The sequence below is a fragment of the Macaca mulatta genome, chromosome 4 (genome assembly GCF_049350105.2).
Source record: "Macaca mulatta isolate MMU2019108-1 chromosome 4, T2T-MMU8v2.0, whole genome shotgun sequence".
Lineage (NCBI taxonomy): Eukaryota > Metazoa > Chordata > Mammalia > Primates > Cercopithecidae > Macaca > Macaca mulatta.
In genome coordinates, this window is record NC_133409.1 from 98,888,014 (window position 1) to 98,914,966 (window position 26,953).

General features: G+C 36.7%; 1 protein-coding gene across 3 annotated transcripts in view; it reads right to left on the bottom strand.

Moving 5' to 3' along the window:
- Positions 1 to 966: 966 nt before the first annotated feature.
- The window catches only part of HTR1E (5-hydroxytryptamine receptor 1E), an 85,733-nt gene continuing 59,746 nt past the window's right edge, over positions 967 to 26,953 (bottom strand). For 2 of the 3 annotated variants that reach the window (XM_001090804.5, XM_028847383.2), the window contains exon 2: positions 967 to 2,494. In XM_001090804.5, coding sequence (XP_001090804.1) covers positions 1,212 to 2,309 — 1,098 coding nt within the window. In that variant the 5' untranslated portion in view covers positions 2,310 to 2,494 and the 3' untranslated portion in view covers positions 967 to 1,211. Of the gene's footprint in view, positions 2,495 to 5,977; positions 6,085 to 26,953 lie in introns of all 3 variants that reach the window. The other variant, XM_028847384.2, reaches the window with a different exon arrangement.

Below are 26,953 nucleotides of genomic sequence, written 5' to 3' on the forward strand. Positions count from 1 at the left end.
AGTGGCACGATCTCTGCTCAGTGCAACCTCTGCCTCCCAGGTTCAAGTGATTCTCCTGCCTCAGCCTCCCGAGTAGCTGGGATTACAGGCACGTGCTACCATGCCTAGCTAATTTTTGCATTTTTAGCAGATATGAGGTTTCACCATGTTGGCCAGGTTGGTCTCGAACTCCTGACCTCAGGTGATGCACCTGCCTCAGCCTTCTGAAGTGCTGGGATTACAGGAATGAGCCACCATGCCCAGCCGCAACTGTTAATTTAATGAGTAATATTCTCCAAGGAAGTTCTTCGGATAATATATTCTGTCATTTGATCACTGCACCTCATTAAGCTTCTTAAAAAGTTTTCCAAATTTGACATGTACTCCCACCTTAGCCCTGCTACAGTGAAAGTGTATATGGGAGGCTTAGCTGGGATAGATTTTAGAATTGGAGGAGACCCAATGTGTCTATCAGGTAATATCGCAACACACTGACCAAAGTAGATTTAGATGATTTCTTATTTGCTTTATGTTTTATATTCATAGTAAAAGACAGAAAACTGCCAGTGCATTTATTCCAGGTATTTCCATTTTAGAAAATGAGGAAGTGTATTTAATCAAGAACTAAAAAGGACAAGCCAGCTGTACTATTTTTACCTGAAAGGAATAGGCTATGTAGTCACAGTGCTACAGTAAACGACTTTAGCTCAGGTCTGCAAGCAGTAGATGACAGCACATCACTTTCTTTGAATTCTTTATGTAGTCATGCAATTCCCACTGGAATATGTATGCAGATAGAGCCATAATCTCAGATTTAATGCCATAGAGGGCATTATCAGGTATTTAATTTATAAGTAATAAGAAATTCTGCAAATGAAGATATTTTTGGCATTCTTTAATTGCAGGGTAACTGAAATGACTAGGAAAAACCAAGCCCATAAAAAGTATTTACTATTTCACCTTATTATTACTTCTACAAAATTTATGTTTTTGTATGATAATGTTTATTTGAAATTATGTATCACAGATAAGACCAGAGGTAGAAAACAGCACGCCGAATAACAATCCTCAAACAAAACAGAACAAAACAAACAAACAAACAAGAAAACAAGACCACACATACTTACAAACTCTCCTGAACCAAGTATGTCCAAGAATTAATAAGTTGCACCCCTTACCCCCATCCACTCATGAGGCTCTGGTAAAAGTCGTGCCTTTTAGCTTTTGACAGTCTAAGCATGCTCTCGGCATCTAATGAGCTTTTTAAAAGCCAGCTTAAAATCTTCATTAAAACTCGTATAGAGCAGAGGGTTGATCAGAGAATTGACATAACCGAGCCACGTCAGAAAATCGGCCACTTCCGAGGACACGGTGTAGATGCTCAGACCCACAATCAACTCTTTGATGAAAAATGGCAGCCAGGACAAAATGAATGCGCCCAGAATCAACCCCAGGATGCGCGCTGCCTTCCGTTCCCTGGTGCTAGAAATCTGCTGGCGTTCTCCTGGGTGATCTAGATCATTGTCGAAGGGTGGGATCCTGATGGAGGCATGGAACTTTTCAAACTCTGTGGTAGGGTCTGAAGTGGAGAAGTCAGACACACAGAAAGTCTGTGTAAGTTTACAATTTGCAAAAGAATTCTGGCTATCTGTGCTTCTGTTGCTTAAGTGCCGACTCGATCCCCTTTTCTGGTAAAGGCTCTTGGCCGCGTGGTAAATCCGGTAATAGAGAATCAGTATTAAAGTCAAGGGGATATAAAACGCACCCAGCGTGGAGTAAATGGTGTAGATCACATGGTCGTGCTGGATGGTGCACTGGCTAGGGGGAGGGCTTAGGCGGCGGTGGCTCCTCCAGAACAGAGGGGGCATGGAGATGAAAATGGAGATGGTCCAGACGGTGAGGATCATCAGCGCCGCCCTCTTGGCCGTCCTCTTCCTGGCGTATTCAATAGCATTGGTGATGGCCCAGTACCTGTCCAGGGCAATGACACAGAGGTGGAGGATGGAGCAGGTGCAGCAGGTCATGTCCACACTCAGCCACACCTCACAGAGGAAGTATCCAAGCTTCCAGCGGTCCATGACAATGTATATGATGCTCAGGGGCATGACGAGCACGGCTACCAGGAGGTCCGTCACGGCCAGAGAACAGATTAGGTAGTTGGCAGGCTGGTGGAGCTTCTTGGTGGTGCAGATAGCCATGATCACCGCCAAGTTCAGCAACGTGGTGAGGGTGGTGATGACCACCAGAGTCATGCAAATGAGCATCTTTTCAGTGATGGTCTTGGGCCTCACAGCCATGCCGGCTTCTGTGGTACAGTTTGTGATGTTCATGTTTTCCCTGTTTCAGTTTACACTGTGGAGAAGCTGTTGGTTATTTTTCTTTGGCTGAAAACTACGTAGCCTCGAAGGTTTCTCACTTGTAAGGAGGCTGTAATTTGTTCAGCTATGTGGTCTCTTGTGTTCCATTTTCTGTTGGTAAAGGGAAGGGCCACAGCATTTCTTCTGAGTGAAGGTTCCTGGAAAATATTATGCTATTGGTTAATGAATGAGAAAGCCCCACTTTTCTTGGAAAACATGAAAATAGTTTGATATTTATACATTCTTTATAAATTTTAATTTTCTCTTTCCTGTGGAACTTGAGCTCATCTTTACATTGTTCCTCAAAGGATACTTTTTCACTTCGGGGAAGTTTTCAAACTGTTTTTTTTTTTTTTAAATTATATTTTAAGTTCTGGGGTACATGTGCAGAACGTGCAGGTTTGTTACATAGGTATACACGTGCCATGGTGGTTTGCTGCATCCATCAACCAATCATCTACATTAGGTATTTCTCCTAATGCCATCCCTCCCCTAGCCCTTCACCCCTCAAAAGGCCCTGGTGTGTGATGTTCCCCTCCCTGTGTCCCTGTGTTCTCTTTGTTCAACTCCCACTTATAAGTGCGAACACACGGTGTTTGGTTTTCTGTTCCTGTGTTAGTTTGTTGAGAATGATGGTTTCCAGCTTCATCCATGTCCCTGCAAAGGACATGAACTCATCCTTTTTTATGACTGTGTAGTATTCCATGGTGTATATGTGCCACATTTTCTTTATCCAGTCTATCATTGATGGGCATTTGGGTTGGTTCCAAGTCTTTGCTATTGTAAACAGTGCTGGAGTAAACATATGTGTGCATGTGTGTTTATAGTAGAATGACTTATAATCCTTTGGGTACATACCCAGTAATGGGAATGCTGGGTCAAATGGTATTTCTGGTTCTAGATCACCTGAGGAATCACCACACTGTCTTCCACAACGGTTGAACTAATTTACATTCCCACCAACAGTGTGAAAGGATTCCTATTTCTCCACATCCTCTCCAGTGTCTGTTGTTTCCTGACTTTTTTTTTTTTTTTTTAAATTATACTTTAAGTTCTAGGGTACATGTGCACAACGTGCAGGTGTATTACATATGTGTACATGTGCCGCGTTGGTTTGCTGCACCCATTAACTTGTCATTTACGTTAGGTATTTCTCTAAATGCTATCCCTCCCCCATACCCCCACCCCACGACAGGCCCCAGTGTGTGATGTTCCCTGCCCTGTGTCCAAGTGTTCTCATTGTTCAATTCCCACCTATGAGTGAGAACATGCAGTGTTTGGTTTTTCTGTCCTTGCGATAGTTTGCTCAGAATGATAACTTTTTAATGATTGCCATTCTGACTGGCCTGAGATGGTATCTCATTGTGGTTTTGATTTACATTTCTCTAATGACAGTGATGATGAACTTTTTTTCATATGTTTGTTGGCTGCATAAATGTTTTCTTTTGAGAAATGTCTGTTCATATCCTTTGCCTGCTTTTTGATGGGGTTGTTTTTTTCTTGTAAATTTGTTCAAACCGTTTTTGACAAAAACATCACAAAATTTTAAATGTACTTTGCCACCCCAATTAATTTCTTATTATATTTATTCTTTTATACATGTTTATATGTAAAAAGGCTTTTTTTTGCATTTGAAATATGTATTCATATTATGTAACATTAAAAATTCTGGGATCATTACATTAAAGAAAAAATTATATTGCTTATAAGAAGCAGCTTTCAAATTAGATTTTAAACTTTCACAGTAAATAGGCTGGGTGTGGTGGCTCACACCTGTAATCCCAGCACTTTGGGAGTTTGAGGTGGGCAGATCACCTGAGGTCAGGAGTTTGAGACTAGCCTGGCCAACATGGCGAAACCTCATCTTTACTAAAAGTACAAAAATTACCTAGGTGTGTGGTGGCACACACTTGTAGTCCCAGCTACTTGAGAGATTGAGGCATGAGAATCGCTTGAACCTGGGAGACGGAGGTTTCAGTGAGCCAACATTGTGCAACTGTACTCTAGCTGGGTGACAAAGTGAGACTGTCTCAAAAACAAAAACAAAAACAAAACTTTCACAGTAAATATTAAACTCCAAAGGTATGTAAGTGTCACAGTGGGATTACACAACTTTGTCTAATTACTTCTAACATTTTATGCATCATACTGTTCTATTTTTTTTTTGGAGAAAAGCATATAACATTACATTGATATTTGTGGAAAATTATTCTCTGAGTAATACAATAAATCAACTGCGAAACAGCATCATCACCAAACTAAAGATGTCTATATTAAAAAAAGTATTTTGTTTCACTTGACATTTGTGGCTGTCCTTCCCTTCCCTTCCCTTCCCTTCCCTTCCCTTCCCTTCCCTTCCCTTCCCTTCCTTTCCCTTCCCTTCCTTTCCCTTCCCTTCCCTCCCTCCCTCTCTTTCTTCCTTCCTTCCTCCTTCCTTCCTTCCTTCCTTCCTTCCTTCCTTCCTTCCTTCCTTCCTTCCCTCCTTCCTTCCTTCCCTCCCTCCCTCCCTCTTTCCTGCCCCCTGCCCTTCTTCTTCTCCCTCCTCCTCCTCCTTCTTCTTCTTCCTCTTCTTTTCTTCTTCTTCTCCTTCTCCTCCTTTTCCCTTCTTCTTTCTTCTTCATGCTCTTCTCTCTATCTCCTCTTCTTTCCCGTCCCCTTCCCTCCTTTCTCCTCTCCTCTCCTCTCTTTCCCTCCTCCTCCTCTTCCTTCTTCCTCTTCTCTTCTCTTCTCTTCTCTTCTCTTCTCTTCTCTTCTCTTTTCTCTTCTCTTCTCCTCTCCTCTCCTCTCCTCTCCTCTCCTCTCCTCTCCTCTCCTCTCCTCTCTCATTGTCTCCAAGATAGCTGTGATTAAGCTGGTCAGTCAATGAGCTAGTGTCATTTTTATAGAAATATAAAATCAAATACAAATGTATATTCATGAGAGCACAGCAATGAAAATCACATGGAAATATTCACAGTTAATGACTGCTGGATAGAAGGCTTATCAAATTCTATGATTTGACTCCACGGGATTTGGTCCAGGAAGACTTCAAGGAAATGTTAGCAGTTTTAAGAAGAGATATAGATTGATGTGCATAAGATTTAACAGACAGTGATTTCAGCAAGGAATGGAGGCAGGAGCAGGTGAGGCACATGTGTAAGAGGGTGTGAATGTTGGAGGGAGTCTTTGGGTGGTTTGGAGATAGGTGGCAGGAATAAAAACCTCCAGCCTGTGGATGAGATCTAGCCCTAGTTTTAATTTCTTCTGCTTATAGAGCAAAAACCAAGAAGGGGGAGAGATAGGTGACATTTAGCCTTCAGATATAGAAAATAAAAGAAAACAAGAAGTTCACTGAAGACCACAAATGTGTCAATTGTTTTCAAGACAGTTTGTATCTTTCTGTAATTAAATGACAATCTTTTAGCCTGTTTCCATTATGCACTCACAGCATTTCTATGACTATACCTACTATTCAATGACTCTTGTGTTTCTCTAGTTTTTCCATGGGGCTAGTTCTATGAACAACCCCCTCTCTTTTGTAGACTGAATATTTTCTTCTCTGCTGGTACCTTTCCCTCCTTTTTACAAACAGTTTAAACTTGCATTTGTATCTGAGATAGACTGTAAAATGGAAAGATTGTGGGCTTTGGAATTAGACAGACCTGGGTTCAGATTCCAGCGGTGCCATCTACTAGCTGCTTGGACCGACCTCTCTCCGTTGTTCCCTGTGTTGCATGGTCAAAGTTTCTTCACGTTGACCTCTTTCTCTCTAATTGAATGAAAAAAGTTGTGTTTTTTTTTGTGCATGTACTAATCCTTGGTTATGTTTTCCTTGGGTTCTAGAGATTTATTGGGTAGAATGGTTCTCAATAAAAAGGCTTTTCCATTCTGGTTGTAAGATTGAGAGTATAGAGAGTAGCATTGATAAGGAAAACTTTAGAAATTTCGATTTATAGTAGAGGTAATTAGGAAATGTAGTGATTTTGAAAGCATGCAGTTTAAAAACATCAGAAATAATTCAGCTTTATAGATCTTTTAAATCTGCTCAGTTTATCTGAGCTCCCATAACTCCTAACTGTCATCTCTCTGGTGACATTTTCTTCCTTATTTTGTGACTATTTTTTTATTCTCCCCAACAGACTATACATTTCTAGTGGGTGGGATGTATGCCTGATTCACATTTTGGACTACTTCTAGTTAAATTAGTAAAAATATTACAGGTTGAGAGCTACTTTCTTAGCTCTTAACATGACTTCCTGGTTTATTTTGTGCCTAAGCCTTTCACAGTAAGAGTTAAATTTTGTATCCCTATGTTGTCAGTCAGGCTGAAGGTGGGGGTTTCAAGAAAGAATGGGAGAAGATAAGATAGACAATAAATAAGAGAGGTTATTTCAAGTGCTTTGCTGAAATGGGGAGTAGAGAAATAATAGCTATGGAGAAGAATGTGGAGTGAATTTTTTTTTTTTTTTTTTTTGGAGATAGATCGTCTTTTTTAACTAGGCTATTTACAGTTTTCTTTGCTACTACACTCAGTATCCTTTATATTGGGACAGAGAGCATTTTTGGAGTGAGTGAAATGTAAAAGAGGAAGAAGAAAAGCAATAGTGGGGGAGGCTGATGAAAGTGGTCAATGGGGCCTGGAGGCATCAAAGAAGTAGAGTTCCTTGAGCAATTTTAGGGATCATGTGGGGGCAGTGAAGACGTCAAAGATAATAGTCATACTCAGGAAATGATTCAACCTCAATTGTGTTGAGTTTCTTTAACTTCTCAGGAAAATAACATGTGGTTTTCTAACCACTACCAATTCCTTAGTGTTTTTCTAACCGCTACCTTAACCACTACCAACTCCATAGTATGATTTCTAAGTAGAACAGAGCTGGTTAAATAGCACCTGGGAATCTGTTAAGCCTCTTCAGCTTTTCACATAATGTGGGAGGAGGGACTATAATAACACTCAACTCAAAATACATTCTGCAGAACAAAGCCAAATACTAATATCAACACACCAGACTTTTATCAGTCCACCAGAATGGAAAGTTAACTGCAATAATCAGAGGTAAAAATGGATACGTCCTGTGAGGAGTTGATGGAGGACCTTTTTGGGGAATTTGTAACTTTAAATTTCCACTTTATTGTGACATAAAAAATATCATGAAGTCCAAGGCCATATTTAAATGGCTTTTCATAAAAATTACAAATAAGAGAGAATTACTCTAAACCAAACTGGTTAGTGTACGCTGCTCCTCATTTCCTGGGATACTCTGGAGCCTCTGCTATACCATCCCAGTGAAGGTCAGAGCACTAGGGAGAGGAGGTTACAGGGATGATAGATGTTAAGGCCGACTTTGTCATACTATTCTTCAGGGGTTTGTCCTTTGCAGCAGTTGAAGAGGGACAAGAATCTCTTCCTCATCCGGGAAGAGTTTCCAAAGCACCTAAGCATTATCAAGAAGGAGGAGTCAGCTGGCACCTGCTCATCTTAAAAATTCTCTTAAAGAGGGTTTTATATTTTGGATCTGGTTCCTCCAATAGAAAACTGACATGCACTTCATAAGTCCTGATTTACTTTAAACTAAAAAGTGTGCCTGAGTCAGCGGTTTTGGAGAGGAAGTTTGGAGTGGTGACTACCCACATGGACTCTGAATGCTGACTCTGCCACCTGTCAGCTGCGGTGTAATCCTAAGCATGTTCTTTAACCTTAGCCTGCTTCAATTTTCTCCTCTTTAAATCAGGAGTAATGACATCTTTCTCTAAGATTAAGGTAATGTGAAGATCAAATGTGTTAATACACGTAGAAACTGAGAACAACGCTTAATACATAGTAAGTGCTATGTAAGTGTTAGAGGTCATTTGTTATATGAATTTCCTCAGTGTTTTCTGCATTGGGTAATGGAGACAAATTTCATCCCACAAACTCTGATGTGTAATAAAAGCCTATTAAACACAAGTCAACTTAATTTCATTCATTCTTTCTTTTTTTCTTTCCAACTTTTACTTTAGGTTTTGAGGGTACAAGTGCGGATTTGTTCCATGGGTAAACTGCGTGTCACAGGGTTTGGTGTACAGATTATTTCACCACCTAGGTAATAAGCACAGTACACAAAAGGTCGTTTTTCAATCCTCACCCTCCACTCACCCTCTACCCTCATGTAGGCCTTGGTGTCTATTGCTCCCTTCTTTGTGTTCATGTGTTATTCAATATTTAGCTCCCAGTTATAAGCGAGAACATGTGTCAACTTAATTGCTGCCTCTAAGCTTCTCACTTCTCATGCTTGAGACTTTCTCTAATCCCAACCACATCCCCAAGTCTCTGGAGGATTATGCAGGGCCAAGGCATTGAGGTTTGATTGGGGAGAGAGGTTTCAGGTGTCACATGCACAGAGAAAGTCCCTGGTAATATATTTACTGTCCCCTACTCCTACAGTTCTTTCAGATCCAGACTGCTTCCCTAACATTCTTAGGAAATGTCCCAATGTCAGGAACCCCATGCCTAGGCCCTAAGTCCCTAGCCACACCATACATTTATCCCGTTTAAAAATATTATAGACTCTCCAAGGGACTTTCAGAACTTCTGGCCCGAGTCTTAGACTCCCAGGATCTTTTCTGTTCCTCCATTTTTCAGGGGATAGGTATGTAGACCATGGGAGAAATTCCTTTCTTCCTTCCACTTTTTTTTCCCTAACCCTTTCAGCCACCTTCTAAAAGCTCTCTTTTCCTTTTTTGCTTATTTACAAACCTTTTATTAATAGATCTCCTATGGGCTTGGATTTGAGAACATAAATAGGGATTACTGTCTGATACTTCTGCTTTCTGAAATATCTGTGAGGTAAGGAAGCGTAAACCAGGCCACATGCTTGACTGAGGGAGAGAAAAAATAGAAAATAGCATCCAGCCATACATGTAACATTGCTTGTTGACATACTCCTCTTTCCTGGCATTTTTTGAGTTATCTGAAATATGAGACAAATAGCCTTACCACAAAGTTTTGCTGAGACTTTGAATTATCGGAAAATATTATATAACATCTCAACCATTAAAAGTTTAACATGCTTGTGGACCCGGAGCATTCCTGATCAACTCATTTACTTTGCATGCAATCATCATCATTTAGAGAATATTTTCCAGAACTGTTTTGAAGGACCCCAGGGTATACTTGCCTTTCTCTATTTAGTTCCCAGTATTTTCCCAACCTGTATAAGTCCTGACTTCTGTCCCTTCCTGGACACTTCCAGATAACACTTCCCTTTGATAAGCCATTCCCTCCTGCTACAAGGTTTCTGTTTTGCACATGGCCTCTAAACCCAGCCGGGAAAACTGCCCTCAATTCTGTCAGTGTAGCCACCCTCTCTCCTAGCAGCATTTCCTGGCTCCACGTGATGTTCTGAGTTGCAATTGCTCTGCCTCTTGCCTACCAAAAATTCAGAGGTCATACAATAGTTATTGCAAATGGCATTGAAGCAGTCTAAAGTCAATGTATTAAAAGTTTAAGCATCTTAGACCAATAACTACTTTAAAGAAACCACAGAGAATCAAGAAACTAACACTACCTTATGATTAGGCAATCATTGGAATCCAAACTGTAAAAAAATTCATGGGTTAAATCACCCAATTTCTTCAAAAATAAATTGCAGACAAGGAAGGCGATGAGAAGTGTGGCATATAGACTAAAAGGGACTTAAAAGACACATAAAAATAAAAGCAAGCAAACCAAAACTATCAGTATCAGGGATATGTATTTGAGTGATGTAACTTTCAAGGAAGCTTAAACATAAGGAGGATGGTTATTTTTACAGGGGAGAGACATGATTGTGATTGAGACATAGCTTCTGTGTTCAGCTAAGTTACATTTCTTAATCTGGGTAGTGGTTTGCAGGGGTGATTATCTTATAATAATTTAATAAACTGTACATTTATTTTAATTTAAGAGGTTTAAAAAGATGCTCTTAAATGTAAATAATAATTCAGCCTGGAATTCTGTTTCATGCGTTAATCAGCAAGCTGCATTTCATACTCTAAAATCACTGCCTGTGAACTTAATTAGGAAGGACCTCTTGTCTCCAGGAAGAGTCAACACTCACCTTTCCCCACAGAGAATGGCTGCTTTTGGACATTGATGTATGTGGCATGCTCAGTTCATTTTTAATTTCACCAATTTAGCTAATCTATTGGTTTTCAATAACTGTTAATTCACCATAAATATTCTTTCATCTCTTCTTTGGTTGTTCTCATTTTGCCCAAATTACTTCCAATCATTTAAAGAAGTCTTCAATATGTACCAATTTCTTCTTTTTTATTATTTCAGGAATGGCACCTTGCCCTCACATTAGTAATTTTATCTTTCTGTTTGTTAAATTTACTTTCTCAGCCTTTGGAAATACTTTTCTTTGCCTCTCCAGGGAAAAGGAAGGGTGGATGATCTGTTTCCCAATTAGATCTTCAGTAGAAGCAGTGGGAAGAGGTAGAGGAGATCCTGCAGTGTGGGATTCTTTATTCTCTTTTTCTTTTTTTATTTATTTAAATTGTGATTGGAATATGACATGTGATTATTACAAGGTTATTATATTCATAAACAAGAACACATTACCATTTTATAAACTCAAAATAGTGCATAGAGTTTTAGGAGATGTTTATATACTCTGGATACAAGTCTTTTGTTGTCACAATGTTTTGCGAACATTTCTTCCATTCTGTGGTTTGCCTTTTGTTGCCTTTTGACAAGCAGAATAGTTTAATTTTTTTTTTGAGACAGAGTCTCACTCTTTCACACAGACTGGAGTGTAGTGGCATGATCTTAGCTCACTGCAACCTCTGCCTTCTGGTGTCAAGCTATCCTCCTGCCTCAGCCTCCCAAGCAGTTGGGACCACAGACATGTGCCACTACTTTGGTTAATTTTTGTATTTATTGTAGAGACAAGATTTCACTGTGTTGCCCAGGATGGTTTTGAACTCTTGAGCTCAAGCGATCCACCACCTCGGCCTCCTACAGTGAGGGGATAGCAGGTGTGAGCCACCACACCCGGCCAGAAGAGTTTAATTTTTAAAAATGTTTAAATTTTTTGTGGGTATATAGTAGGTGTATATATTTAGGGGGTACATGAGATATTTTGATGCAGGCATACAAAAAGTAATCATCACATCAAGGTAACTGGGGTATCTAATATCTCAGCATTTATTCTTTCTTTGTATTACAAAAAGTCCAATTATACTCTTCTAGTAATTTTAAAATGTAGAATAAATTATTGTTGACTATAGTCACCCTGTTGTGATACCAGCTGCAAGATCTTATTTTTTTCTATCTGACTATATTTTTGTACCCATTAACCATCCCCATTCTCTCCATCCCCTGCCTCTGGTACCCTTCCCAGCCTCTGGTAACCATCGTTCTACTCTCTATCCCCATGAATTCATTGTTTTAAATTTTAGCTCCTACAAGTAAGTGAAACCCTGTGAAGTTTGTCTTTCTGTGCCTGGTTTATTTCACTTAACATAATGATCTCCAGTTCCATTCATGTTGTTGAAAATGACAGGACCTCATTCTTTTTTATGGTTGAACAGTACTTGATTGTACATATGTATCACATTTTCTTTTCTTTTTAATTTTTGTTTTTATTTTAAGTTCCAGGGTACATGTGCAGGATGTGCAGGTTTGTTACAAAGGTAAACGTGTACCCTGGTGATTTGCTGCACCTATCAACCCATCACCTAGTTATTAAGCCCCACTTGCATTAGCTATTTTTTCTAATGCTCTCCCTGCCTCCTTCCACCCCCACCCGCAGGCCTGAGTGTGTTGTTACCCTCCCTGTGTCCACGTGTTCTATTGTTCAGCTACCACTTATAAGTGAGAGCATGTGGTATTTGGTTTTCTGTTCCTGGGTTCATTTGCTGAGGATAATGGCTTCCAGCTCCATCCATGTCCCTGCAAAGGACACGATCTCATTCCCTTTTTATGGCTGCAGAGTATTCCATGGTTACATGTACCACATTTTCTTTACCCAGTGTATCATTGATGGGGATTTGGGTTGATTTCATGTTTTTGCTGTTGTGAATAGTGCTGTGGTGAACATACACATGCATGTATCTTTATAATAGGATAATTTATATTCCTTTGGGTATATACCCAGTAATGGGATTGCTGGGTCAAATGGTATTTCTGGTTCTAGATCTCTGAGGAATTGCCACACTGTATTCCACATGTTAAAGTAATTTCCATTCCCACTAACAGTGTAAAAGCATTCCTATTTCTCCACATCCTTGCCAGCATCTGTTGTTTCTTGACTTTTTAATAATCACTGTTCTGACTGGTGTGAGATGGTATCTCTTTGGTACCACATTTTCCTTATCCATTCATTTGTTGATGAACACTTAGATTGCTTCCAAATCTTAGCTATAATTGTGCTGCAATAAACATGGGAGTGCAGATGTCTCTTCAATATATTGATTTTCTTTCCTTCGAGTATATACTTAGCAGAGGGATTGCTGAATCATACTTAGGAAACTCCGAACTGTTCTCCATAGTGTTGTAGTAACTTACATTCCCACCAACAGTGTACAAGGATTCTGTTTTCTCCAATTCTTCACCAGCAGTTGTTATTGCCTATCGTTTGGATAAATGCCATTTTAACTTGGGTAAGAGGATATCTCATTGTAGTTTTGATTTGCACTTATCTGATGATCAGTGATGTTGAAGACATTTTCATACACTATTTGTATATCTTCTTTTGAGAAATGTATATTCAAATCTTTTGCCTATTTTAAAATCAGATTATTAGATTTTTCCCCCATAGAGTTGTTGGAACGCCTTATATATTCTGGTTATCATTACCTTGTCAGATGGGTAGTTTGCAAATATTTTCACCCATTCTGTGGGTTATCTCTTCACTTTATTGTTTCCTTTGCTGTGAAGAAGCTTTTTAATGTGACATGGTCCCATTTGTTCACTTTTGGTTGCCTGTGCTTTTGGAGTATTTCTCAAGAAATCTTTGTCCAGACCAATGTCTTGGAGAGTTTCCCCAATGTTTTCTTGTCGTAGTTTCATAGTTTGAGGTCTTAGATTTAAGTCTTTAATCCATTTTGATTTGACTTTTGTATATGGTGATACATAGGGGTCTATTTCATTCTTCTGCATATGGATATCCAGTTTTCCCGGCAGCATTTATTGAAGAGATTGTTCTTTCTTCAATGTAAGTTCTTGGCACCCTTGTCAAAAATGAGTTCATGGTAGATGTACGGATTTATTTCTGGGTTCTCTATTTTGTTTCATTGGTCTATGTGTCTGTTTTTATGCCAGTACTATGCTGTTTTGGTTACTATAGTTCTGTAGTATAACTTGAAGTCAAGTAATGTTACTCATCCAGTTTTGTTCTTATTGCTCAGAATGCTTTGACTACTCTAGGTCTTTTGTGGTTCCATATAAATTTTAAGATTATTTTTTTCCATTTCTGTGCAGAATGTCATTGGTATTTTGATAGGGATTGCCTTATAGCTGTAGATTGCTTTGGGTAGCATGGACATTTTAACAATATTGATTCTTCCAATCCATAAACATGGAATATCTTTTCACTTTTTTGTATCCTCTTCAATGTCTTGCATCATGTTTTATAGTTTTCACTGTAGAGATCTTTTATTTCTTTGGTTAAGTTTATTCCTAGGTATTTTATTTTATTTGTAGCAGTTGTTAATATAATTACTTTCTTAATTTCTTTTTCTGATTGTTCACTGATGGCATATAGAAATGCTACTGATCTTTATATGTTGATTTTATATCCTTGACTTGACTGTATTTGTTTATCAGTTCTAATAGTTGTTTTTGGTGGAGTCTTCAGGTTATTCCAAACGTAAGATCATATTATCCATAAACAAGGATAATTTGACTTCTTTTCTAATTTGAGTGCCCTTTCTTTCTTTCATCTGCTTGCTCTAGCTAGGACTTCCAGTACTATACTGAATAACAGTGGTGAAAGTGGGCATCCTTGTTGGGTTCCAGATCTTAGAGGAAAGGCTTTCAGTTTTTCCCTATTCATTATGATACTAGCTGTGGGTCTGTCATGTGGCTTTTATTGTGTTGAGGTATGTACCTCTATACCCATTTTTTTGAGGTTTATCAATCATGAAGTGATGTTGAATTTTATCAAATGCTTTTCAGCATCAACTGAAGTGACCATATGGTTTTTGTCCTTTATTCTGTTGACACAATGTACCACATTCATTGATTTGCATATGTTGAGCCATTCTAGCATCCCAGGGATAAATCACACTTAGTCATAATGAGTGATCTTTATTGTGTTCTTGAATGTGGCTTGCTGGTAGTTTGTTGAGGATTTTTCCATCAACGTTCATTAGGGATATTGGTCTGTAGTCTTCTTTTTTTGATATCTTTGTCTGGTTTTCATATTAAGGTAATACTGGCTTCATAGAATACATTTGGAAGTATTTCCTCCTCCTCTATATTTTGGTATAGTTTGACTAGAATTGGTATTAGTTCTTCTTTCAGTGTTTGGTAAAATTGAGCAGCGAAGCCATCACGTCCTGGATTTTCCTTTGCTGGGAGAACTTTTTATTACAGCTTTGATCTCATTACTTGTTGTTAGTCTGATCAAATTTTGGATTTATGCTTGGTTCAATCTTGGTAGGTTGTATGTGGCTGGGGATTTATCTATTTCTTCTAGGTTTTCCAGTTTATTGACATATAGTTGCACACAGTAGCCTCTAATGATCTTTTGAATTTCTCTGATATCAGTTGCAATGTCTCCTTGTTTCATCTCTGATATTATTTGAATCTTCTCTCCCTTTTCTTAGTTTGACTAATAGTTTGTCTATTTTGTTTATGTTTTTAAAAAACAACTTTTTATTTCTTTAATTTTTTTGTATTTTTTGTTTCAATTTAACTTATTTCTGCTCTGATCTTTATTATTTCCTTTTTTTATAATAATTTTGAAATTGGTTTGCTTTTGCTTTTCTAGTTGTATAAGATATATTGTTAGGTTGTTTATTTCAGGTTTTTCTACTTTTTTCTTGTAAGCACTTATTGCTGTAAGTTTTTCCTGTATCCCATAGGTCTTGATATGTTGTGTTTCTATTTTCATTCGCTTCAAGAAAGTTTTCGATTTTCTTCTTTTTTTCTTTTTCTTTTCTTTTCTTTTTTTTTGTTTTTTATTGAGATGGAGTCTCACTCTATTCCCCAGGCTGGAGTGCAATGGTGCAATCTTGGTGCACTGCAAATCCTGCATCCCAGGTTCAAGCAATTCTCCTGCCTCAGCCTCCCAAGTAGCTGGGGCTACAGGTGTGTGCCACCATGCCTGGCTAATTTTTCTATTTTTAAGTAGAGATGGAGTTTTGCCATGTTGGCCAGTCTGGTCTCGAACTCCTGACCTCGGGTGATCCGCCAGCCCTGGCCTCCTAAAGTGCTGGAATTACAGGCTTGAGCCACTGTGCCTGGCCTTCAGTTTCCTTCTTAGTCTCCGACCCAATAGTCTCTGACCCAATAGTCTCATAGATAGTTCTTTTTTGATAAACGTAAAAATTGATCCTTCTGGTCTTAAAGCTTGAAACTTGTATTTGTTTTTTATCTGAGTTCCTTCCTCAGGAAATGACCTTCAGGCCTCTCACAAAAAGTATTAAAGAACTGAAACTCACCAGATCACTATATCCAGACAATGAGAGGCCAGATGCTTCATTTGTCACGATTGCTTCCTTGCCGCTGTCTAGTTCCTGCTTTCTTACACATTGTTACATTTCTTCCCTGCTATATAAACCCCTAGTTTTAGTCAGTCAGAGATATGGATTTGAGACTGAGCTCCCATCTCTTTGGCTGCAGCACCTAGTTAAAATCTTCTTCCTTGGCAATACTCATAGTCTAAGTGACTGGCTTTTTGTGTGGCAAGCTGCAGGACCTAGACAGAAGTCCTGGTGTTTCAGTAACAAAGTGTGTTTCTTGTAGGCACCAGATTGTTGGGTCTTGTTTTTTAAATCCATTCACCTACTCTAGGTCTTTTGAGTAGAGAGTTTAGTCCATTTACATTTAGTGTTATTATCCATAAGTAAGGACTTACTCTTGCCATTTTTTGATTTGTTTCTGGTTGTTTTCTGGTCTTCTTTTCCTTCCTTCTTTTCTTTCTGTTTTCCTTTTGGCAAATGTGATTTCCTCTGGTGGTATGTTTTAATTTTATGTGTTTTCTTGTTTGTGTTTTTGTTATATATTTTTTTGATTTATGGTTACCATGAGGCTGGCAAATAATCCCTTATAGCCCATTACTTTAAACTGATGACAACTTAATACTAATTTCCTAAATAATAAGCTAACAAGCAAAGAGAAAACTAATAAAAATGCTACATGTAAACTTTATCCCCCACTTTTAAACTTTTTGTTGTTTCTATTTACAGCTTATTATACTGTCTTGGAAAGTTATTATTTTTGATAGATTTATCTCTTAATCTTTCTACTCAAGATATGAATAGTTTACACACCACAATTATAGTGTTATAATATTGTGTTTGTTTGTGTACTTACTATTTCCAGTGAGTTTTGTACATTCAGATGATTTATTATTGCTCATTAATGTCCCCCTTTCAGATTGAAGAACTTCCTTTATATTTCTTGTAGGACAGGTCTGGTGTTGATGAAATCTCTCAGCTATTGTTTGTCTGAGAAAGTCTTTATTTCTATTTCATGTTTGAAGGATATTTTTGCATGATATACTCTTTTAGGATAAAAGTTGTTTTCCTTCAAGCATTTTACATATGTCATGCCACTCTCTCCTGGCCTGTAAAGTTTCCACTGAAAAGTCTGCTGCTGGAGATAATTGGAGCTCTATTGTCTGTTGTTTCTTTTCTCTTTCTACTTTTAGAATCCTTTTTAAAATCTTTATCCTTTGGGAGTTTGATTATTAAATGCTTTGAGGTGGTCTTATTTGGGTTAAATCTGCTTGGTGTTTAATCGTCTTCTTGTACTTGAATATTGATATCTCTCTCTAGGTTTTGGAAGTTCTTTGTAAAAATAATTTTATATTACAATTGTTTTATCTTTTTGCTTAATTGACCCCCTTTTCAGCAGTCATTGATATGGGAATAAATAGAGGTCAAGATCCCATAACTGGCAAACCCAAGTTGGTTGGAGATGTGGAATTTTAAGGAGTCAGGAAAAAAGCCAGTTACATCACTCCAGTTCCTGGGGTTGTTGGTCCCATGACAATGGGAATGCTAATGGAAAATACCATTATTGCTGCAAAAAAGTGCTCAGGCTTGATGACCGGGAAGTGCTGAAGTTTAAAGAGCTTGAAATAGCCACAAATTAGCTGTTGTGTCTTCTGTGTCATGAACAGCACCCCAACCCAGCTCAAGAAGCAAGGTAGGCCAGTAGAAATGATATATTTTTAAAATTTATTCTACTGAAATGGTTTAAAATGATGCTTTGTATTTATGGAAAGCTTAATGGCAGTTGTTTGCATAAATAGCAGCACCTCACCAGAGAGCATTCCAGTATTATGCAGGGTCATGTAATCTAGCTAAGTGCGGCTGTTAACCTAGTGATTAACATGGGAGATGCTGTCACATTGAGGATGGATGCTGAACTTTCTCAAGCTACCTCGGGTAAAAATTTGCCTTTTCTAGGATTGCATTTCCCAAGTGCTATTCCAATAAGAGTTGATACTCATTTTAGGTCCCAAACCTTTTGGGTTCAACTGATCAAACCAAAGAAAAACCATTGGTAGAGAAAATCAGGAAAAAGGTGAAAAGGAAAAGATGGTGGTAATTGAGTAGGAAAAAATTACTCTAATAGTTTTTTCTAAGGTGCTTTTTGTGGCTTAGTCACATGGGAAAATGTTTAGGATTGTTCCTTGCTATTAGTCCTCATTTTATGTATGTTAGCCCTCAATGAGGTCTCCCCATTTTATTTAGGATTGAAAGGCTTATTTTATAAATTATTCAGGTGTATTGTCATATTTGACTTTTTCTATATACTTTAACCTCATTTTTAAATTTTTTGTATTGTTAGAGGGTAACTGTATAGTTTATTTGGTATATCTTAAAACCTATTTTTGAAAAACAAAACAAAAAACCCCAAAACTGGCCTGGCACAGTGGCTCATGCCTATAATACCAGCACTTTGGGAGGATGAGGTGGGCAGATCACTTGAAGCCAGGAATTGGAGGCTAGTCTGGCCAACATGGCGAATCCCGGTTTCTACTTAAAAATAAAAAAATTAGCCTGACGTCGTTGCCTGTGCCTGTAGTCCCAGCTACTCGGGAGGCTGAGGCACGAGAATCATTTGAACCCAGGAGGCAGAGGTTGTAGTGAGCTGAGATCACGCCACTGCATTCCAGCCTGGGCGACAGGGTGAGACTCTGTCTCAAAACAAACAAACAAACAAAAACAAAAACAACCCCCCCCCAAAAAAAACCCAAAACAATATTCCTTTCATATTCTTTTAGCTTATAATATCTATAGTAATATTTCTTCTTTCATTCTTAATCTTGGTAATTTCAGTTGTTTTTTCTTTTTTCTTGATCAGTCTAAGTAATAATTTTTCAATTTTATTGATCTTTTTAAAGAACCAGCTTTTGAATGACTTAATTTCCTCTATTATTATCTATTATTTTATTCCTTTCAGTCTTTATATTTATTATTTCCTTCCTTTTACTTACTTTACTTTAATTCATCATCCTTTTCCTGGTCTCTTAATGAAAAAGCTAAGATAATTAGTTTACAACATTTTGTCAGTAACAATATAAGCACCTAGAATTATCCATTTGCTCTAAGCATTATTTTAGCTGTATCCTACAAATTTCAGTATGTTGTATTTTCATTGTTAGTCAGAACTATTTTCTAATTTCATGATTTCTTATTTGACTTACACAATATTTAGGAAGGCATTTATTAACTTAAAATTTTTAGGGATTTTATAGATTCTTTCAAAACGTATTTTTAGTTCTATTGTACTCAGGCTCATAGAATATATTCTGTATGATTTTAATGTATTGAAGTTTATTGAGACATTTTATGGCTCAGCTTGTAGTCTATCTTGGTGATATTATACTTATGTTTCAAAATAATGTGTATTCTGTGATTTTTCCACATAATGTTCTATAAGCTAATTTACTTGATACTTTTGTTCAGATCTTATATACCTCTATCAGTGTTTTGTCAGCTTGTTCTGTCAATTCTTGAGGAAATTGTGTTAAAATCTCTAACTATAATTGTGGGTATGTCAATTTCTCCCTTTAGTTCTGTCAATTTTTGAGTCATGTATTTTGAAGTTCTGTCATTAGATATATACACATTTAGGATTCTTAGTTTTTATGAATAATTCTTATAACATTATGTAAATCTCCATTTATCCCTGATAATATTCTCTGTTCCGATGTTTACTTTGTATAATATTAATATAGCTATTCCAGCTTTCTTTTGATTAATGTTTGCATGACATATCTTTTTTTAATCCTTTTATTTTTAACCTATCTATGTCTTTGTATTAAGCAGGTTTCTTATAGCTAGCCTGTAATTGAATCTCGCATTTTTATCGAGTCTGACATTCTTTGCTTGTTAGTTGGGATGTTTACATTATTTACACTTAGTGTAATTATTGGTATGCTTCGGTTTAAGTCTACTATCTTTTAACTTATTTTCTCTTTGTCCAAGCCTTTTTTGATTTATTTCATTAGCATTTTGTAATTTTCAGCATACAAGTCCTGCATATGTTATGTTAGATTTATACCTAACCATTTTATTTTATTTTGGAATAATTGTAAATGGCATTGTGCTTGAAATTTCAGTTTTCACATGTATATTTTTAGGATATAAAAATATTTTTTATTTTGTGTATAGATTTTATATTATGCTACCTTGCTGAACTAACTTATTAGTTATGAGTTTTTTTGTAGATTATTTGAAATTTTCTTCATCAATGATTATGTCATTTGACATAAGAACATTTTTATTTCTTCTTTCTCATATGTATGTCTTTTCTTTTTTATTCTCGTCTTATTTTAGGGGTTAGATTTACCAGTACTATGTTGAATATCAGTAGTAAGGGCAGACATTTTTATCTTATTCCCTATCTTAGAGAGAAAGCATTTAGTTATTCTCTATTAAGAATCATGTTAGCTTTAGGTTTCATGTAAATGTTCTTTATCAAGTTAAGGAAGTATTCCCCTACTACTACTTTTATGAGAATCTTTTTTATAATGAATGAATGTTAAAAATTGTCAAATAATTTTTCTGTGTTGATTGATATGATCATGTGATTTTTCTTCTATAGCTTGTTAATCTGGTGGATTATACAGCCTTGCATTTCGAGAATAAATCTCACTTGTTTGTGCTGTATAATTCTTTTTATATATTGCTGAATTCTTTTGATAGTATTTTGTTAAGGACTTGTATGTCTATACTCATGGAGGATTTTTTTTTTTAACTATCGTTGCTTGGTATACTGGCTTCATAAAATGAGTTGGAGAGTGTTCCTTTTCTATTTTCTGCAAGAGATTGTGTAATTGGTGTTAATTCTTTAATCTTTTGATAGAATTCTCTAGTGAAACAATCTGGGCCTGGATATTACTTTTTCAGGAGTTTTAAGATTATTAATATGATTTTCTTAGTAGTCGTAGGCCTATTTAAACTTTTTCCTATGGGTGAATTGTAGTAGTTCGTGCTTTTTGAGGTATTGATCAATTTCATCTAAGTTGTTATATTTACATGTATAGAATTGTACTTAGTATTCTCTTATCTCTTTCATATCTGCAGGCCTGTAATGATATTCCCTGATTCATTACTGATATCAGTAATTTGTGTCTTTTATTTTTCTATGTCAGTTATAAGGTTTGTCAATTTTATTGATCTTTTCTAAAAAACAACTTTTTCTTTCATTGATTTTCTCTATAAAAATTTGAAGTATTTAAAGATTTCTCCTGAGTTGCTTCTTTGGCATATGAATTATTTATAAGTGTGTTGTTTAGTTTCTGTTTAGAGATTTTCCTGTTATACTTCTGTTACTGATTTCTAATTGGGTTCCATTGTGATCAGAGGACATACTTTGTGTTAATTTAGTTCTTTTGAGTTTTCTGAGGTCTATTTTATGGCCCAAGATAAGGTTTATCATGGGGCCTTGAAAAGAATGATTATTCTGCTGCTGTTGTTTGAAGCATTTTATAAATATTTATTAGCTCTTGTTGGTTGATGGTATTTTTGGTTTCCTTTATACTCCTGTTGATTTTCTGTCATTTTGTTCTGTCAGTTTTTGAGTAGGGTATGGAAGTCTCCAGTTCTAGTTGTGGATTTGCCAGTTTCTCTTTCCAGGTCTATTACATTTTGTTTCATGTATTTTGCAGGTGCTATTTTGTTTATGCACATTTAGAATTGCTATGTCTTCTTGGTGGAGTGAGCTTTTTATCATGATGTAATGTCATTCTCTTTCTGTGGTAATTTTCTTTACTCTGAAGTCCATTTTATCTGATATTAATATAGATACTCCTACTGCTTTGATTAATCTTTTCATGGCATATCTTTTTCTACCCTTTTACTTTCAACCTACCTAGTTACATTTGGAGTTTTTTTTGCAGATAGCATGTAGTTGGGTCACGTTTTCTTTTCTTTCTTTCTTTTTTTTTTTTGAGCTGGAGTCTTACTCTGTCACCCAGGCTGGAGTACAGTGGCATGATCTTGGCTTACTGCAACCTCCGCCTCCCAGGTTCAAGTGATTCTTCTGCCTCAGCCTCCTGAGTAGCTGGGATTACAGGTGCCTGTCACCATGCCTGGCTAATTTTTGTATTTTTAGTAAAGATGGAGTTTCACCATATTGGCCAGGCTGGTCTTGAACTCCTGACCTCAGGTGATTCCCCCACCTCGACCTCCCAAAGTGCTGGGATTACAGACTTGAGCCACCATGTCTGGCCATGTCATGTTTTCTTAATCTACTCTTCCAATCTTTGTCTTTCATTTGTAGGTAGATATTTATTTATTTATTTATTTATTTATTTATTAATTATATTATATTATAGAGATGAGGTCTCCCTATGTTGCCCAGACTGGTCTCAAAGTCTTGAGCTCAGGTGATCCTCCCAACTCGGCCTCCCAAAGTGCTGGGATTATAGGTGTGAGCCACAGCTCCGGGTCAGTATGTAGACCTTTCAAAATTCAATGTAATTATTGATATGTTAATCCTTAAGTATGCCATTTTATTTTTTGGTTTTCATTTGTTTTCACTGTTTATGTTTTTCTGTTTATTTCTCTCAGCTCCTGCGGGTTACTTGGGGACATTTTTAAGGGAATTCATCATAATTTACTTACAGTGTTTTCGGATTTACCTCTTTGTAGAGCTCTTTTAGTAGTTGCTCTAGATATTATATGATATATACACAACTTATGCCATCTATTGGTGTTACCATTTTCCAGTTCAAGTGCAGTGTAGAAACCTTACTTCGTTTTATATCATTTAACCCTCTTTCCATTTATAATGAAATTATCTTAAATATTTCCTCTACATCTACTGAGAACCACATCAGACTGTTATAATTTTACTTTAACTATCAAACATAATTTAGAAAATAAGAGGAAAATGAAAGCGTATTTCATTGATTCATATTTTTGCTCTGTTTTTTTTTCCTTTTTTCCTGATGGTCTAAGATTTCTCCTTATCATTTCTGTTTAGAGAACTTTCTTTGGCTATTCTTTTAGTATAGATCTTCAGGCAAATTCCCTTAGTTTCCCTTCACCTGAGACTGTATTGAATCCTTCATTAGTGAAGGATATTTTCTTTGCATGTGGAATTGTGGGTTGACAGTTCTTTTCTGTGAGCACTTGAAAAATGTGCCAGATTTTTCTGGTCTCCATGGTTTCTGCTGAAAAACCTAGTCATTCAATTTTTTTTTTCTCCTGATAGGTATGGTGTCATTTCTCTTTCAGAGCTGCAAGATTTTTTTGTCTTTAATTTTCAAAAATTTAACTATGATGTGTCTGGTGTGATTTGTTTTATTTATTATATTTGTGGTTTGCTCAGCTCTTTGAATATTTTTCTACATCTTTTGCCAAAATGGGACATTTTTAGCCATTATTTTAAAAAAATACTTTTTCAGCGCTGTCTTCTTTCTCCCTTATGAGACTCCACTGACATGAATGTTAGATCTTCTGTTACATCTCACAAGTCCCCAGTACTCTGTTCATTTTCTTCTGTTTATTTTATTTCTGTCATTAGATTGGGTGATTTCCATTTTTCTATCTTTAGGTTCACTGATCTTTTCCTCTGTCTTCCATGCTGCTCTTGAGTCCATACACTGAGCTCTTTAATTTCCGTTATTGTATTTTTCCATTCTAAAATGTTAACTTGGTTCTTCTTAATATCTTCTGTTTCTTTGACAAGACTTTCTATTATTTTATTTGTTTCAAGTGTGCTCACAATTCTTCACTGAGATATTTTTGCTATGGGCTTCAAAAAATTCTTTTCATCTGCGAATTGTTTTTTTTTTTTCTTCTCATTTAAGTTAAATTTTCCTGGTCTTTGATATGATAACTGACTTTTTATTATAACCTGGACATTTTGGGGATTATATTATGAGACTCTGGATCTTCCTGGAATCTTCTGTTGTAGCAGTCTTCCTCTGACATTGCTCCAGGGAGAGAAGAGGAGTACTGGATGATTGCTGCCAGGCAGTGGTAGAAGGAAAGCAAATTTGGCCTTTTCTGGCAGGAGAGGAGAGAGAGTCACCTTTTAAAAAATTATTTTGGTAGTGCTTGGTAGAAATATAGTGGCTATAGTTAGTAAAATTTAGAACATATTCTGCTTCTCAGACTCCTACACAAATAATACTTCACTTGTTCTGTGAAGAGCAAACATCGTGTTTCCTTTCCTTCTGCAGCCTGTTGTCACCACTCCACACCTGGCTGCTGAAGGCATTTACTTTTCCCAAGGTTTCTTTAACTGTCCTCTTTGGATTTAGCAATGCATTGGTTATAAAACTCCGCCATTCCCCAGGCAGGAGCTTGCAATGAGATACATTTATACTATCTATTTTTTAAATAAACTTTTTATTTTGGTAAAATTTTATATTGATGGAAAAGTGTAAAGATAGTACAGAGAGTTCTTATATACTGTCACCCAGTTTTACCCATTGTCTAAAAGTTTTCTTCTTGCTTGGTTGTTCCTTTTCTGGTCCTTTTTCTGGAGAATAAACTTTGAACAGAAGTGGTATGCACTACTTCCAGGTCTTGCACACAAAACCCTTTAATGTGCTCTTAATCTCCATCTAGCTATTGGATAGTGAGGTCTCTGGGGACCTAGAGGAGGGCAGAGCTGTGGGATGAAAGTATTTTGGGTCCCTGAATGGACAGGTGGGATAGAATATTCTTAGCCACACCCACCACTGACTTGCATTGAATGGTGATATGAGTGAGAAACATTTTAATATTTTATGGTGTTAAGCCATTGATATTTTGGAACTAATATTACTCATCTTAAGTAACACATCGATTCTCCTTGGGTAAGTTACTTAATCTTTGGAAACTTGGTTTTACAATTTGAAAAATGAGGATAACTATATTTACCTGTACACATTTATAGAGAGAATTAAATGAGACAGCATTTGCCAAAGTGCTTGCACATTTCCTGTCACCTAAGAGATACTCAATAAACATTTGTTCAGTCTATTGTTGGCTGAACATGTTCATATGCTGATGGATTTGTTATCTACATATTGAACTCTGAAATATTTACTCGTGTTTGTGTTTTTGAATGTTTAGTCCATCCCTTTTAAATTTATTCTTCAGCCATCAAAGTGATAAAACAAAATGTGAACCTAATATATATTGACCAAAGTATAATGCATTTGTCAGTCCAGTTCACATTGTTTTTTGGTAAACATTCATAGTAGTCTTGAGAACTTGAATTGAAAAACTGTTTTTAATAACCTCCATACTACATGTTTTACAAGCTACGCCCAGGCCTTCCTTGGAATTTTTGGAAACACAACTGTATATTTCTATGGAAAGATGAGGAGAAAAAGGGCAAGTTATACAGGTAATTTTCCCTATCTACATAAAGCTTTTGTAGAAAGCAGATACATTTCTTTTTATCCATTAAATCAGTTGCATTCATTCACAAAATCATTTTGAAGGGATTATTGTTCAGAAGGCAAATCCAGAAAAAGGTGTTAAAGGAAAGAGGGTGGTTGAGATTTTTCTGATGAGGCTAAGGGATGTAAGTGGGATGGGTAGAGGGGGACAGTTTGGGTAGGAACTGAAATCTTCAGAATTGAAAGCAGAGGATGGCCTGAGTGGGAAAAAGAAGTAATTTAGAGGGCAGGGTGGCAGAAAGGTGATGCAAGTGATTGGCAAAATGGTTTCACCACTTTTAGATGATAGTGTGAAAGTCAGATGTAATATTCTGCACAACTTATAAGGAAAATTTAGAAAAATTCCTCCAATTTGAAGAGTTTGTATAAAACATATGTTTGCAGATGGAGTCTATTCTACTATTAAACATTTAATCATTACTAGGCAGCCACTACACATTTTGTGTTTCTGTGAAATCTGGTTTACTTGTTGGTTTGAGCTTTTACCTTCCTTAATTTTTTGTTTATAACATATTCTGCTTCTGAGATCACTACACAAATAAGACTTAGTTTGTTCTTCACTGAAAAAACATCACTTTTCCTTTTATTCTACAGCGTGTTGTCACCTGGCTGCTGAACGTTTTAGTTTTCTCAAGTCTTCTGTCTTCCTTGGATTTGGCAATGCATTCGCTATAAAACTCTACCATACTCCAGGGAACAACATGCACTAAGATACATTTGCACCATCTATTTTATGAAATAAACTTTTTGTTTTGGTAGAATTTTATATTTATAGAAGAGCTGTAAAGATAGTGCAGAGAGTTCCTATATACCCCTCATTCAGTTTTACCCATTGTTAACATCTTACATTACCATCGTACATTTATCAAAATTAAGAAAAAGACATTGGCTCGTTACGATTAACTAAATTTCAGACTTTATTTGGATTTAACAGTTTTTGCATTAATGTCTTCTTTCTGTTCCAATTCAGGACGCCATATTGTATTTAATTTATCATATCTCCCCAGCCTCTTCTGGTCTGTGACAATCTTTGCTTGTTTCTCATGACTTTGACTGTCTTAAGGAATACTGGCCAGCTATCCTGTAGAAAAAAATGTCCCCCTGATCTCAGTTTATCTGATGTTTTCCCTCATGTTGAGACTGGGGTTATAAGTTTTGGTGAAGAGTATCTCACAAGCCAAGCCCTTCTCATTAGATCATATTAGAGAACATGATATTCACATGACATTACTGGTGGTGTTAACGGTCATCATTTGGTTAAGGTAGCATTTGCCATGATTCTCTGCTATAAAGTTACTATTTTTCCCTTTCCCTGCTCTATTTTTTAAGAAGTGAATCACTAAGTCTAGTCTACTTCCAAAACTGAGGAATTAAGCTCTGCCTTTTGGAGAGGGAGAATATGAACATACATTATATGGAATTCTGCAAGGAAGATTTATCTCTTCTCTCTTATTTTATTTGTTCAGTCATTTATTTATATTGATATTTACTATGCATATATTTATGATTCAGTCCCAAGGGGCAGTAGCCTTTAGTGCTGGGGAAATTACTTTTATAAATTCACTATTGAGGCCTATTTATGTT